At 38.1% G+C, this 16,090-nt stretch overlaps 1 protein-coding gene across 1 annotated transcript in view; it reads left to right on the forward strand.

Moving 5' to 3' along the window:
• Plcl1 (phospholipase C-like 1) overlaps positions 1–16,090 on the forward strand; it is a 346,900-nt gene that overhangs the window by 274,385 nt on the left and 56,425 nt on the right. The window contains exons 2-3 of the mRNA XM_013011359.1: positions 8,416–10,890; positions 13,957–14,160. Of these exons, the coding sequence (XP_012866813.1) occupies positions 8,416–10,890; positions 13,957–14,160 (2,679 nt within the window). The remainder of the gene's footprint in view (positions 1–8,415; positions 10,891–13,956; positions 14,161–16,090) is intronic.

The raw sequence follows: 16,090 nt of genomic DNA on the forward strand, positions 1-16,090 counted from the left end.
TATTTATTCAGAAACATTCTTTATATATTTTGCTCTGATTACTAAATTTAATGACTTTTTATTCCTTTTACTGTTCTCATTTTACTAGCTGTAAATATTGAAGGGAAAGCATTTTTCCAGGGAAAATTAATTTGGGGATTAATGATGATTTTAGAGAAAAAATAATTTGTGCAACACAGCACATAATAGATGTGCAGTTTCTCTCTGTGCAAATAAATTTTGCATAGGAAATAACACATGAGACACACCTAAGAGTTAATCCTCACAGGAAAATCCTAACTTGGTAGAAATGATACAGAAGACGCTGAGATAAATACTGGGCTCAGAGATACTTCCTGATGATATTATGAGATGTAACATGAGGAAAGCTCCCTCAGTTTAACAAAAGAAGTCAGTGGTACTAAGAAACCATCCTTAAATGGACTCTTCCTACACTAAGCCCCTAGCTTTGCCTGCCAAACATTAGTTATTTTTGTTTTCCACAAAAGAAATCACCTAGGAGAAAATGTACAAAATGTGAAAAGTGAATGGCTGTGTATCCATCCTGTTTGATGGATCACCTTTTATAAATAAAATGTTATTTAATGTAAAAACAAAGGCATAAAACTTCATTTGGAAAGAGATTGTGTTTGTGAGCAGATAGCAGTACCTTTTTCCTGTGGACTTATAAGACAGTATAGAATGGATGGATTATTTATAGATAATAAAATAGCTATTCAGCTTTATAGCAATTAGACTTTACCACTAGGGAGTGTTCATGCTTCACAGAGCTTGGGCCAGATGTCAGCTGCTTCTCATTGGACTGTGTGGTGATATAGGGTAGGTCACATAGTGTTAATCAGACATAAACTGTTTTACCTGCATTAGGTAATTTGAGCTTACCATGGGAAAACAACTTTGGAAGTTTTAATGTGTTATTAGTGATTATATTTCAGCAGTTGCCACCATAACATTTGTAACAAATGTTATGATTACATTTCCTTGAGTTTTGTGTGAAGAGTTAGGCCTGTGTGGATGTTTTCTAGGCTATACAACTGCCAAAAAATAGATGTGTATCTGGGCATAGACACACTAGGTAAGGAAAGAATTTGTGTCAGAACTTAATTCCACTTTGTGATCACTAATTGAAGGTAAGAAAGCCAGTGTTTCTGAAGAGTATTCTGCTATTTTCTGTGCTGTCCTCCAGTCTCATTGGGGCACTGCCCCTGACTTCTTATACTATAGCTGTCCTGGCCTTCATTCCTATTATAGAGCCTTAGAACTTGGTTTTCTCCTGAACCCTCTGAACTCAGCTTTTCTACAGCTGCAGTTTGCTCATCACCATTTTGAAGGGAATATAAGGTATTTTCTTGTTAAAGTTAAAACATTAAGTAATAAATTAGCTGCTGAATCTCAATAATCTATCGCCAGCTCTCTTTTCTCTTCAAACTTGGCTCCTGTCCGAGCGCTTGCTACTGGTTTTCTTATTCCTCAGCCTCTTTTCCTGCCCCCTCTGTTTTGTTTTTTATTTTGAGGTACTGGATTTTGAACTCAGAGTCTCTTGCTTGTTAGGCAGGTACTCTACTGCTAAGGCATGCCTTTAGTCCTGTTTGGAGATAAGGTCTTGTGTCATGCAAAGGTGCTTGCCTGGACCATGATCTACTTACTTTAGTCTTCCTATCATTGCTGGGATAACAGATGTATGTCCCCATGCCCAGCATCTTCTGTTAGGATGGAGTCTCATAGCCTTTTCTAAGTAGCTTTACAAGTAGCCAAGCTTACAGGTATGAGCCCTTAAGGCCCTGCTGTGCTCTCCCTCTCCCCCGCCCTCCCTCTTTCCCTGCTTCTTTCCCCTTTCTCTTCTCCCCCTTCCTATGGATATTTTCAGAGTTTAGCCCATTTCCATATGCTATTATTTCACAGGTGAGTATCATGTTCAAGTTCAGTTTATCCTCTATGGCTAGAACTCCCAGGTCCAAAACTTCAGCTTGGACTTCTCCCTGTTTTTCTCCTATAGCTAACTTTACACTTGATATCTTCACCCCTGTGGCCTATAATCATCTGAAATTCATCGTGGCTCACAGTAAATTTAGCATCTCCTTCAATATCTCCTCTCCTGATATTTCATTTTTACCTCCTCTCCAGCCCCAGAAGTCATCTTAGATGGAGATCAGAACCTCCATGGTTTTTTTTTTGTTGTTGTTGTTTGTATGTTTTTGTGCTAATCCTGGGGTTTGAACAGGGTCTGAGCACTGTGCTTTTGTGCTCAAGGCTAGCACTCTACCACTTGAGGCACAGATCTGGCTTTTTGGTAGTTTATTGGAGGTAAGAATCTTACAGATTTGCCTGCCTTGGCTGGCTTTGAAAGTCAATCCTTAAATCTCAGCCTCTCCTGCATAGGTAGAATTACAGCCATAAGCTATCTGTGCCTAGTGTATATCCCTTTTCTAGGAGTCTACCTCAGGTCATAACTCTTTCTCTTAATGTTGCATTAGTCATCTATTGTACTGTCCTCCATTTTGCTTTCATCTAATCTGTCTGCTTCACCTCCAGCGTGATCTAAGATAAAGACCAGTTCTATCAATTTTCCCAAAGCTCTTACAGTATGTTACTGCTCAGCACACAGTAGTTATTTACTATTGTTTGTGAAATGAATGAAGAATGAAATCCAGAGGCCATTCTATACTAAAGGATGGAGTTGACCTGGATTCCATACAGATGATATTGTTCACAATCCTGGAAAGATGGCAACTAACTTTTTGTTTCTGGATTTGACTTCCATGAAACTGGAACAAATATCACTAGTGCTATATCATTCTTTACAAGTTGTGTATAAAAAAAAAGAATGGACATATATAGTTTGTTTGTCTGCCAGTTATAACCTATGGATTTTTTGTTGTTGTTGAGGTATTGCTAAGACATACTAGATTTATATAACTAGATTTTACATTATGAAACAAAGCTTCCTTCTAATCATAGTTTGCTTTTTTGATTTCTGTTCATTAAGATATTCTAAATTGGTTCTGAATTATTTAAAAACTTTATTAAAAATATCAAAAAAGAATATGTAATTGTATAATTAGATGTTTAACCATATTCATAATTTTCTTTTATTTTGGTTATAAATCATATCTTTGTTTTATTTTCCTCTTTCTTTTTTAAAATATATTTTATTGTTATTATAGAGTGATGTACAGAGGTCAGGTAATGAGTTACAAGTCAGGTAATGAGTATATATCTTTTTGAACCATGTCATCCCTTCCCTGGGAGAGATCCAGGTCTACCTCCCGTCCCCACCCACAAGTTGTATAGTACATTTTCTACATCGTGTTCACTCTTTTCATTTAATGCTTCAGTGTACTTCAGTATGTGCTATTTGTGTATATTAATACCCATGATAAATTTTACCACATTAATCATTTTAAGTACAAACTTCTGTGGCATTAAGCATATTCATATTTTGTGTCGTTCCAGCATACCTTTTCTCTGATGCCATTATATTGAAATGATGTTTTCATGATGAGACCCAAAGCTGTGCTTGTACCAAACAACCTGTTTCTCTAGGGTTTATCAGTTGTAAAGAAAGAATGATTTTGTTTGTTGAATATTAAGGAACTTGTAGCATATTCAACAAAGTTGGATAGAGAACAGAGAGAGCAAACATCAGTGGGAATTTATGGAAGCAGTTTTATTTATTTAGCTCTTGTGAACATTTAAAAAATTTATTTAATGAAATATGATTAAAGAGTTGAAAATCTTTTTTTATGCTCAAGAAGGAGGAGCATTACTTAACCCTGATTTGTACTTTACTCGAACAGTGGAAAACCACAATGTAGAAATATAGTGAAAAATCTCTACAATGTAGAGAATAATAAAAAATGATTGAAATAAGAATTGGCTTTCCCCCTGTAATTTCAAAATGATTTCTAGGATTCAAAAATCAATTCTGTAGCATGAGATTAGATAGAAATTATCTTTATGAATATACCAGAAATCTTATTTGAAAAACAACAAAAATATAGAGCATTTGTCATTTGCTTTATGAGTTTGAGACTTTTAATTCCCATGCTTAAATCTTTGATGAATAATGATTTAAGAAAACTATAGATCTGAAACATCAACTATTATTGCATTATTTGGAGATATTCTGTGACTGTATAAATTCAGCTGCTTGTTTTTTAAAATTATTTCATGGGAAATGATAATTTGGAAGCTTGAGCATAGAATGCTAGGAAATAGCATGGAGCTCAGTATGTGAGGTTGGCCTTTAATATAAGTGACAGCTTCTCAATGTGCAGTTCATTTTGAAATATTTAAGCTTGTATTTCAATTGCTGTATTCTGGTCTAAAAGAAAGAAACTTAAGGGAAGGAATGAGAGATAGAGATGAGTTCTTCAGGCTCTTGTCTTCATTAAGAGTAAAATAGTAAAGGTTAATAAACAATAAAAATTATCCTACTGTATAATAACATCCAACATACCTCTATGACCATTGGAGCTAGTTCAATCATATGATTGGCTGCAAGCTGAAAAGAGCATAGAAGAACAGAGACTAAGCTTCCATTGGAGCATGCCCCCAAAGACCTGTCTTCTCTAGACAAGTGTTGTGGGTTCCTTCATTACATCATTACATCTTGTACTTATCAACAAGGAAGATTTACAACTAATACTTTAATGGTTTTTGTCTGTCTATCTTAAAAAAACAAACCCTTCTCCACTGCTTTACAATAATCTTCTTGAGGCAAATGAAGATGTGGAGGCACAGGGCCCTGACAAAGAAGCCATGGTAGTGTAGAAGCTGTGAAGAAGACTTGACTACCTCCTCCCTGTCCATTTCTGACCCTCTTCCCAGCCCATCTAAGACAATGCATAACATGACATTATAAAAACAGTAAGGTTGCTCTTCAAATCTGGACATTTTCTTTCTTTATGGCAAAAGCCAAGACATACTGGAGTTCTGGATCTTTTCCAACATAGCTTAATATAAATAACCCTGTCTCTACTCATCAACAGACCAGCTAATTACTTGTTCACACATGCTTTGGCCAGTTTTAAGCTCATTTGGGGCTTGTAATAACTTTGGATTTTGTCCTCTGTGAGATGACAACTTGAAAATCACATCTTTTAACGTTGATTCTGGGTTTTAAGGCATTTGGGAATGTTTTATAATCATGTAAGAATTGCAAGTTAAGGCAGGAAACAAGTGTTATGGTGTAAATGTCTTCTATCATAGATTTGATAAATAAATTATCTCTTGAAGCTTATCTTAACAGGGAGCAAAGTCTCAATTTAAGGAGATCATTTCACAAAGAGAAGACTATAAGTGAAAGCCATTGTGTCAGTGACTGTTTTTCTAAACAAGCAATGCCTAAAGATAAGAGCAGAGTTTTAGGCTGTGGCGAAGATGGCCACAATTGTTTATGCAGGGCAGGGGATCTGAACAGCATTTAGTGGAACACTTATTTCCCATGTTAGGCTTGGTAGAAACTATCAGAGGTTTTATAGCTGTTGACAATAATTCCGTTTGGAACATGATCTTCTTATATAAAAGTAATGTTTAATGTGATATATCTCATTAGTGTAAGAAGCAAATCGAATGGTTAGCTTGCAAAGCTGAGTCAGAGTCTAATTTGCCATTGCAATTCAGTTTTCCTCTTTATTTTCATTGGTAGATTAATCCCTTTGCAGCAGAGCCATTAGGTGTCTGCTTTGATGGTGTGGGAAAACACAGCCAAACATCTGATATTTCTGAGCATGTGGTTTGTGATGAATTTAAATGTGTTCAAGTAGAGCATCTGAGTATAAGCAGCTGAAGATCGATAGCTTTTTTTTTTAACTTCAGAATGAGAAAATTGACCAACATGGGATAATTAAAAATAGTAGCTCTTCGAAGAAGCAGGAGCTTAGTTGTCAAATGCCAGAGCACCAAGAGGCAATATTCTATAATCAAACTTGGGTAGTTTATATCTCTTTTACTTGAAGATCTGATGTGTAGTGGACTCAGTGAATCACTTGAACAGCATGCCAAGTTTTGTTTCCTTTTAACTGACAGAGTTTTAGCCAATTTAATAACAAATCACCTTGCTTTATTGAATTAAAGGATAAGCACACATGAACAATTAAATGAGATCTCAGAGAAGAGATTCTACCATTTTTTTTTTTTTGGAAGGAAGGCTAGGTTAGTTGAGCATAATGTCTCCTGCCTTTAAGCCTAGCTACACAAGAAATGGAGACAAGGTTGTGGTTCTAGGCTAGCCAAGGCAAAAATTATATGAGCCCACATCTCAACAAATAAAAAGCTTAGACATCATAGTACTCATCAGTCATCTTAGCTATATGGGAATCATAAATAGGAGAGCTGTAAATAGGAGAATTGTGGTCCATGCTGGCCGAGGCAAGAAAAAAAGACCCTATTTTAAAAATAACCGAGACAACGGGTGCTGGTAGTGTATGCCTATAATCCTAGCCTCCTATGGAGGCTGAGCTCTGAAGATCGCTTTTCAGAGCCAACCTGAGCAGGAAAGCCCAAGAGACTCCATTTAACAACTAGACAACCAGAAGTGGTGCTGTGGCTCAAAGTGGTAGAGTGCTAGCCTTGAGGGCAAAAGTTCAGGGACAGTGCCCAGACCCTGAGTTCAAGCCCCATGACTACTAAAAACAAAACAACAACAACAAAAAAAAAAACAAAACGCAATGAACAAAAAACTGAGCTAGAGCTAGGGAACATGATAAAGTGCCTGCATAGCACTGCCTCAAAAGTATGCTGCCCTGAGTTCAAATACTAATAGCACTAGGAAAAAAAGAATGTGAAGGAGATGGCTCATAGTACTTTCGTTATACTTTTCAGTACTGGAAATAGTAATGTCATGTGGCTGCTTAAAAATATTGTCACCTTAGCTGGGCATTGGTGGCTCATGCCTATAATCCTAGCTACTCAGGAGGCTGAGATCTGAGGGTTGCAGTTCAAAGCCAGCCTGGACAGGAAAGTCTGTGAGACTCCTATCTCCAATGAACCACTCAGAAAACTGGAAGTGGCACTGTGGCTCAAGTGGTAGAGTGCTTGCCTTGAGCTGAAGAGCTGAGGGACAGCACACAGGCCCACAATTCAAGCCCCATAACCGACAAAAAATGTTTATATATATATATATATACACACACACACATACATATAGTCAACTTATCACTGAATATTTGTCTTAAATATTCACAAATCAAGAAAGAATTAACTTTTTTCTAACTCTGAGTATCACTGCCATAGTTTACTGATGGTACATAAAAATGATCCTCTTACTGTCAAAAGCACTTATAGTTTATAGCATAGTCATGAATATATTCTTGAGTCTCACAATAGCACTATATTATATGTAAGGGTTACAAATTCCTACTCAGGAAGTCAAAATTAAGATTTAGAGAAGTAATTTACCTCCTCTGGTCATATAACTAGTGAGAAGAATAATCATAACTTGAGAGTACTTATTTTTCTCCTTTTATACTCTATACAGTTTGTGTGTATGTATATATGCCAGTTCTGAGGCATGAACTAAGGACCTGGGCACTGTCCCTGAGCTTCTTTTGCTCAATGCTAGTTTTCTACCACTTGAGCTACAGCTCTACTTTTGACCTTTTGGTAGTTTATTGGAGATAAGGATCTTATAGACCTTCCTACTCAGGCTGGCTTCAAACCATGATCCTCAGATCTCAGCCTCCTGAATAGTTTAGGATTGCAGGCCTGAGCCTCTGGCTGTTGGTGTCTGCACTCTACATTTTGATGTCTTCTTGGTATGCTTATAAAATTGAGGTACTCTGGGAAAATTTGTTTCTGGTAAATTTGTTTCTGAATTGATGATGTGGTTGGGACCATTATTAAATTCAGTATATGGTCCAAACAGAGAAAAGTATAAAGAAATTCCCAGTTTTAAGTGACATTGATCAGATATTCATTGTTAATAAATTGGCAGTGATACAGTCCCAGGAATTCCCAAGGTAAGGTGAAATCCATCATCTCCCAATTATGAATATTCAGAGGACTGGACCTGTATTTTGGGAAGGAAAATAGGTGAAAAGGCCTATGTACATTTAAGAAAGAAACAGCCACAAGAAATGTTTAACCTACTTTAAGATAGACCAGCCTGAATGGATACAGTCTGATATGCTATTGGTAGAGGTTCCAGAGAAATGTGTTCAAATGAACAAATAACATTTCTCATGTTTGTAGTAGTAATTTATTTTAATTCAAAGGACATGGAGGCATTTGAAAAGTAAGTTTTTTACAGAGCCTTATTCTCTCAGAAGTTTTGCTTTTCTGAAAATACTAGAAAGGTAGGCTAGCCCCCCTTGAAATGATCTACCTCAGTGGAGTCTGAAAAGTCCTTAGAGAGTTACTGAATTTCTGTATTTTTCAAGAAGAGTGACTCATTCTTTTCCAATTATTTGACAGGATCCTTCAAACCAAAAATGTGGTGGAAGAAAGAAAACAGTGTCTTTCAGCAGCATGCCATCGGAAAAAAAGATTAGCAGTGCACATGACTGCATCAGCTTCATGCAAGCCGGCTGTGAGCTGAAGAAGGTCAGGCCAAATTCTCGGATTTACAACCGTTTTTTCACTCTGGACACAGACCTCCAAGCTCTTCGCTGGGAACCTTCCAAGAAAGACCTGGAAAAAGCTAAGCTTGATATCTCAGCCATTAAAGAGATCAGACTGGGGAAGAACACGGAAACATTTAGAAACAATGGCCTTGCTGACCAGATTTGTGAGGATTGTGCCTTTTCTATACTCCATGGGGAGAACTATGAATCTCTAGACCTAGTTGCCAACTCAGCAGATGTAGCAAACATCTGGGTGTCTGGGTTGCGGTACCTGGTTTCTCGCAGTAAGCAGCCCCTGGATTTTATGGAGGACAACCAGAACACACCAAGGTTCATGTGGTTGAAAACAGTGTTTGAAGCAGCAGATGTTGACGGCAATGGGATTATGTTGGAAGACACATCTGTAGAGTTAATAAAACAACTTAACCCTACCCTGAAGGAATCCAAGATCAGGTTAAAGTTTAAAGAAATCCAGAAGAGTAAAGAGAAACTTACCACTAGAGTGACAGAAGAGGAATTTTGTGAAGCTTTCTGTGAACTTTGCACCAGGCCAGAAGTGTATTTCTTACTTGTCCAGATATCTAAGAACAAAGAATATTTGGATGCCAATGATCTCATGCTCTTTTTAGAAGCTGAGCAAGGAGTCACCCATATCACTGAGGATATGTGTTTAGACATCATTAGGAGATACGAACTTTCTGAAGAGGGGCGACAGAAAGGATTTCTTGCAATTGATGGATTTACCCAGTACTTATTGTCACCAGAATGTGACATTTTTGATCCTGAGCAAAGCAATGTTGCCCAAGATATGACTCAACCCTTATCTCACTACTATATCAATGCTTCTCATAATACCTATCTGATAGAGGACCAGTTCAGGGGACCGGCTGATATCAACGGGTATGTTAGAGCTTTGAAAATGGGCTGTCGCAGTATTGAGCTGGATGTGAGTGATGGTTCCGAGAATGAACCAATCCTTTGCAATAGAAATAACATGACAACACACCTTTCTTTTCGAAGTGTCATAGAGGTGATCAATAAGTTTGCCTTCGTTGCTTCTGAGTACCCACTCATTGTCTGCTTGGGGATTCACTGCTCTTTACTACAGCAAAAGGTCATGGTTCAGCACATGAAAAAGGTCTTTGGCGATAAACTCTATACGGAAGCACCTTTGTCCTCGGAATCCTACCTCCCATCACCTGAAAAACTGAAAAGGATGATCATCGTGAAAGGAAAGAAATTGCCTTCTGATTCAGATGTGTCAGAAGGAGAAGTCACAGATGAAGATGAAGAGGCCGAAATGTCTCGGAGGATGTCGGCAGATTCCAATGGCGAGCAGAAGCACATTTGGCTCTGCAGGGAGCTCTCCGATCTGGTATCTATTTGTAAATCTGTTCAGTACAGGGATTTTGAACTATCCATGAAAAGCCAAAACTATTGGGAGATGTGTTCATTTAGTGAAACGGAGGCCAGCCGAATCGCCAACGAGTACCCCGAGGATTTCGTAAACTATAACAAGAGGTTTCTCTCAAGGATCTACCCGAGCGCCATGAGGATCGATTCCAGTAACTTGAATCCCCAAGACTTTTGGAACTGTGGCTGCCAGCTTGTGGCCATGAACTTTCAGACTCCTGGGCCGATGATGGACCTGCACACCGGCTGGTTTCTCCAGAACGGGGGCTGTGGCTACGTGCTGAGGCCGTCCATCATGAGAGATGAGGTCTCTTACTTCAGCGCCAACACCAAGGGGATCGTGCCCGGGGTGTCCCCTCTGCTCCTTCACATCAAGGTCATCAGCGGCCAGAACTTCCCGAAGCCCAAGGGAGCCTGCGCCAAAGGGGACGTCATCGACCCGTACGTGTGCATCGAGATACACGGCATCCCCGCCGACTGTGCGGAGCAGAGGACCAAGACGGTGCAGGAGAACAGCGACAACCCCATTTTTGACGAAACGTTTGAGTTTCAGGTCAATCTTCCCGAGCTGGCCCTGGTGCGCTTCGTGGTTCTGGACGACGACTACATCGGGGACGAGTTCATCGGGCAGTACACCATCCCCTTCGAGTGTCTGCAGCCCGGCTACCGCCACGTGCCCCTGCGCTCCTTCGTGGGCGACGTCATGGAGCACGTCACCCTGTTCGTGCACATCGCCATCACCAACCGCAGCGGCGGCGGCAAGGCGCAGAAGCGCAGCCTCTCCGCGAGAATGGGCAAGAAAGTTCGGGAATATACCATGCTCAGGAATGTCGGCCTCAAAACTGTAGACGACATCTTCAAAATAGCCGTTCACCCCCTACGAGAAGCCATAGATATGAGAGAAAATATGCAGGTAGGAAAACGAACCCCCCCACCGCCCCTTTCTCCAGTTATCCCTGGCCTGCCTGCTCTTACCACGGACGCTGTTATGTACAAAGATCTGACTTGAGAGGAAGGAATAAATGGTGTTCTAAATCTGCCTGTGACAAAGCAGATATACCGTGCTTCTGATCATGAAACTATGGTGTTTGACCTGACCTAAACCAGTTAATGGGGTGTCATTAATACTGGATGCTACATACGGATTCAATATACATGCTTCACAAAATTTATATATGAGAACATATATATGAAACATATACATATACATAACATACACTTACAAAAACACTATCACACGCATATCTATATAATGTTCTAATACTGAGCTAGAGGTGGCTCAGGCCTGGGGATGAGATCTTAGGATTGTGGTTCAAAGCCAGTCCAGGCAGGAAAGTCTGCAAGGCTCCTATCTCCAATGAACCACAAAAAGCCAGAAATGGAGCGTGGTTCAAGTGGCAGTTCTAGTCTGGAGCAAAAGCAGCTCAGGTACAGCACTCAGGCCCTAAGTTCAAGCCCTAGGACTGTTCCCCTCCCCTGCCCCCACCATATATGTATATGTGTGTGTGTGTGTGTGTATTTGTGAATATGAGCATGGAAGACAATCATACAAAACAAATGTTGTGCCTAATAGATTTATTTTTAGCTGTTTAAATTATTACCCAAGAGAAAAACAAACTGAATAAACAAAAGTAAACATTGAAACTTGTTGACAAGTTTTAGAAATGTAGTTCAATTGAAAGATTCTGGAACAAATCTATTCCTGTGTGGTCTTAAGCAGATTACTTAAGGCCCCCCATCATGTTTTCCTCACAAGGCAAGACAAACAGTTACACTTAGATAATAAGATTATGACTACTTGGAAATTTTCTGATTTTAACATGGAGAAAATTCAGTGTTAGTTTTCTTCTCTTCATTAATGCATAAATCAGAGTTGCAAACTTTTTTTTCATACAACCTAATATACTTATTCTAGGCTACTGTTATTGAAAAGCCATCAAATAACAATTACTAAGTACTTGCAGTATTCACTTTATTCTTCAGCTAACATTTTTATAATGACTTACAAAAAAAAACCCCTGCTTTCAGTTTAGCAAATACTCTCAAAGAGGTGAAGTAGTAAGTGCTGCAGATAGTGAATATCATCTGAGAGTGCCTTGTTCATGTGATACCAAACCACAAACCTACAAGTTCATGTAAACCTTTTTTGTGAATTAATTTTTAATTTAATTTTATTGTCAAGGTGATGTACAGAGGGGTTATAATTACATATGTAAGGTAGTGAGTATATTTCTTTTAAAAATTATTGTAAAGATGCCTTACAGAGCAGTTACAGTTACATGAGTAAGGTAATGAGTACATTTCTTGTAGAACTTGTTACCCCCTCCCTCATTTTTCTCCCACATTCCCTCCCCTCCACAGTTCTACAGTTCATTTCCAATATATTGTCTTTTGAGTATTGCTACTGTATTGGTTCATCTTTGTCCTTTGTCTCACCATTTTGCTGTTCTCCTTTGGTACCCAGAGTACCAAAATCAAATATAGTCACACTAGGGGATAAACCATAGGGAAAACCCCCCACAAACCAAAAAAGAAATCACATAGTACATTAAAAACAACAAGAACAAAGAAAAAGCTTTTGTTTCCATATCTTAGCATCATCTTATATGGTCATATGTGCATAGCTATTGAGCTATTCTGCTCATCTGGTAGGACTATATAGACATATACTAATAATTACAAATGAGGGAAAACATGGGATCTGTGTTTTCATATTATCTCATGGAGAAGTTCTGGGCTAAGCTTAAAGTAGATCTTAAGTAGTCAGAATAGTGGAAAACAGTATAATATATAATTCACATCTTAAAAGATTGTAAACATTTGAGATTGGATGATTTGTCTTAGCAAGCATTTTAGAAATAGGCTCCACATATCAGCATCTTTTGCATGGTGTTTTCTGAAATAATTTTAGACTATTGTAAATCTATTCTAAAACTAATCTATTGTAGATTAGTTACAAGTCATTTCTATACCCATATTAGAAGTAGATTCTATAATTACTATGTAACTCTTAAAATCTTTAAGTCTCCTATTATATATCTAAAATATACTAGGAAGAGCTGATTGTGAAGGTTTCCTAGGTAATACTGATAATTTGTATTATTTTAATGTAAAATATTTTGGGTTAAGAATTAACCAGATCTTAAACTAAATCATTCCAAATTATTCATTTGGAGCCTAAATCAGTAGAAAAATGAATATCATTAATGCCACCGAATTCATGAGACATTCAATGGGTTAGATATTTTCTGATGTTAAAACATGTAAAATAATGTTAAGTGATTTTTTTTCAAAAAAGACATGGGCAAGCATAGTTAACTATACAATATTTTCTTTTCTTTTTTTTGGTCAGTTGTGGGGCCTGAACTATGGGCCTAGGTGCTGTCCCCCAGGTCTTCAGCTGTAGACCAACACTCTACCACTTTGAACCTCAGCCCCACTTGGGGCCTCATGCATGCAAGGCAAGCACTCTACCACTGAGCCACCTTCCCAGCGCCCACACAATGTTTTCTGTGTGAAGATAGCCATTCTGAGTAGTGAGACAGAGGGTTGTGAATAGTTTGAACTCACTACTTTGAGTGGAGACCCCTAAGGAGATGTCTCCAATATGCTTTGGCATTATATTCATTAATACCATCACAACCTAAACCCAACATGCTTTTCATGCCCAGCCTGTACCAGTTTGAGTGACTGTTCAGTGCTCAGCTTTGTACAGTAACTGAGTCATAAGTTGCTTCGTTTTTGTCACATATTTGTGGTGGCTGCTAAAAAACCTAGAAAGATGAGGGTCTGTATTGTGATTAGCTCTGTGTTATCTCTGCACGTGTCACTATTTGGATTGGTTATAATCTAGTTTGTTCTACATTTGATAGGCATTTAAGGGTTACTGTTCATGAATGTGCTGGTACACAAAACTGGAGGTATTAGGGGTGGTGGGCCATGTGGTCAGATGTGTGATTCCATGTTGTTTTCCTTGTAGAATGCCATCGTGTCTATTAAGGAACTGTGTGGACTCCCTCCAATTGCCAGCCTGAAGCAGTGCCTGTTAACCCTGTCCTCTCGGCTCATCACCAGTGACAACACCCCCTCAGTCTCTCTTGTGATGAAGGACAGCTTTCCTTACCTGGAGCCTCTGGGTGTAATTCCAGAAGTGCAGAAGAAGATGCTGGTTGCTTATGATCTGGTAGGAAACTTTGACTCCCTAGAATTGTCTCTATATGAGGAAACTCCTTAATGGCATGGAACCCACTGGCTGGCACAGAGTGATTGTGTTGGTAGCGGCATGCAGAGCTGGCCACCCATTTTCTAAGAAGTCTCAGGGGAGACTTCTGAGGAAATGCCTTGACCTGGGAGCCACAGATTAGCAAAGATTTATTTAATTTATTTACTAAATAATAATTTATTTAATAAATCCTTAAAAGTATGCACCCTCGTGATCTGAAGAACCTTGGCTTTCAGTACAGCCCTTTATTTGTGTGTTTGTAGGTGCAAACTATGTCCCAGTGCTGCCTTATTATGGTAAGACAAAGCTTTCTCTAGAAATTAGGTTTTTAAATTAATAATACTATTATCTGAGTTTTCTGAACCTACAATGTAATTCATATAGCAGTTAGATTTCAAATTAACCACAGTTTTGCATATTTTAACTCTGTAAACAAAATTAAGGAATACACTTGTAACATATGACAGATAAAATATACTTAAAAACCAGTAAGAAGACTTAGAAATCAGAAAGAAGAAAAGATGGAGAAAATCTTAACTTGATCAATAGTAAATTCAGTTGCAACTCACAAATATATATATATACATATATATATGTGTATATATATGTATATGTATATATATATATATATATATATATAAAACCTAATTGTGTCTTTAAAGCAATTTTATTCCTCTACAAGGAAGTCTGAAGATCAATCATCCAGGGAAATACTTCTGCAAAATTCTTAGGAACCCAGGCTCTTTCTAATATTCTGCTCCCCAGTCTCTAAAGTACAGATCTTTTCTTCATAGTCCAAAGTGGCTGCTGATGTGCCAGCTATAATATCTGTTCTCTCAATGATCAGTAATGATGAGAAGGAGGGCATATTCTCTGAAGGATGCATGCATACTTAATTTTGCTGACATTTTGTTTACATCATCAACCTGGAATTGATATATAATTAGACTTGGTTGCAAAGGAGAATTTCCAGTTATATGCTAAAAGTTTTCTCTTCTATTACTAAGGTAGAGGAAGATAATGGATACTAGAAGGTAATAGATTTTGCCAGGGGGATAAATTGGCTGTTCATCCTTTTCCCCTAACAAAAAAAAGAAGTCGTCAAGCATTAGACTGTACAACAACTTTTGAATTAGAGAAATTATAGAAGTGTAGTAAGCCAGCCCATGGTGGCGTGTACCTGTGGTCTCAACACATGGAAGATGTGCCTTGGAGTTCCAGCCAGTAAGGACAACATAGTGAGAGACCAAAGTCTCTCCTTAGAAAGAGGAAAGGAAATGTAAGGAAAAGAGGAGAAGAGGGGGGAAAGAAGGGACAGGAAGTGAGGAGGTAGGGAAGAGAGGCTGAGGGAGGTGGGGTGGAGAGATGTTATATACTTTCCCTTTCCATCAAAGTAGCATATTTTTCCTTTTCAGCATGTACTTATGATTAAGAATTTAAGGAAATGGGTGCTTTAATCCATCTGCCTCTACTGGGAAAATAAATATATAATTTAGAGAAAAAAAGATAAAATTTTGATTCATTTTCTGTACGTATTTCCTTCCCTTGAGTATTCCAATACAATACAGAAATCCATAAATATTGGTATTTTAGTCATATCAACAGAGAGGGATTAGTGAAATAACATTTAATAATTCATAATAAACTCCTTTGAAGATGTCAAAGCCATGTGCTAGACTCAGGGATATTTAATAAAGAACAGCCCACAATATGTTTTGTGACAAAGTCTGGTTACAAAAAACCTTGGCACAATAGGATTTAAACACTAGCAAGACATTGATAATGATTCTTCTTGTATGAGAGGAGTTCTGTTTTCCTGTTTCTGCTTTGCTATGTATTTTCTGTATCTTCCAAACACTTTATTATGAATGTGCCAATTTTAGAACTGAAT

This window comes from Dipodomys ordii, unplaced genomic scaffold, assembly GCF_000151885.1.
Source record: "Dipodomys ordii isolate 6190 unplaced genomic scaffold, Dord_2.0 Scaffold1, whole genome shotgun sequence".
Lineage (NCBI taxonomy): Eukaryota > Metazoa > Chordata > Mammalia > Rodentia > Heteromyidae > Dipodomys > Dipodomys ordii.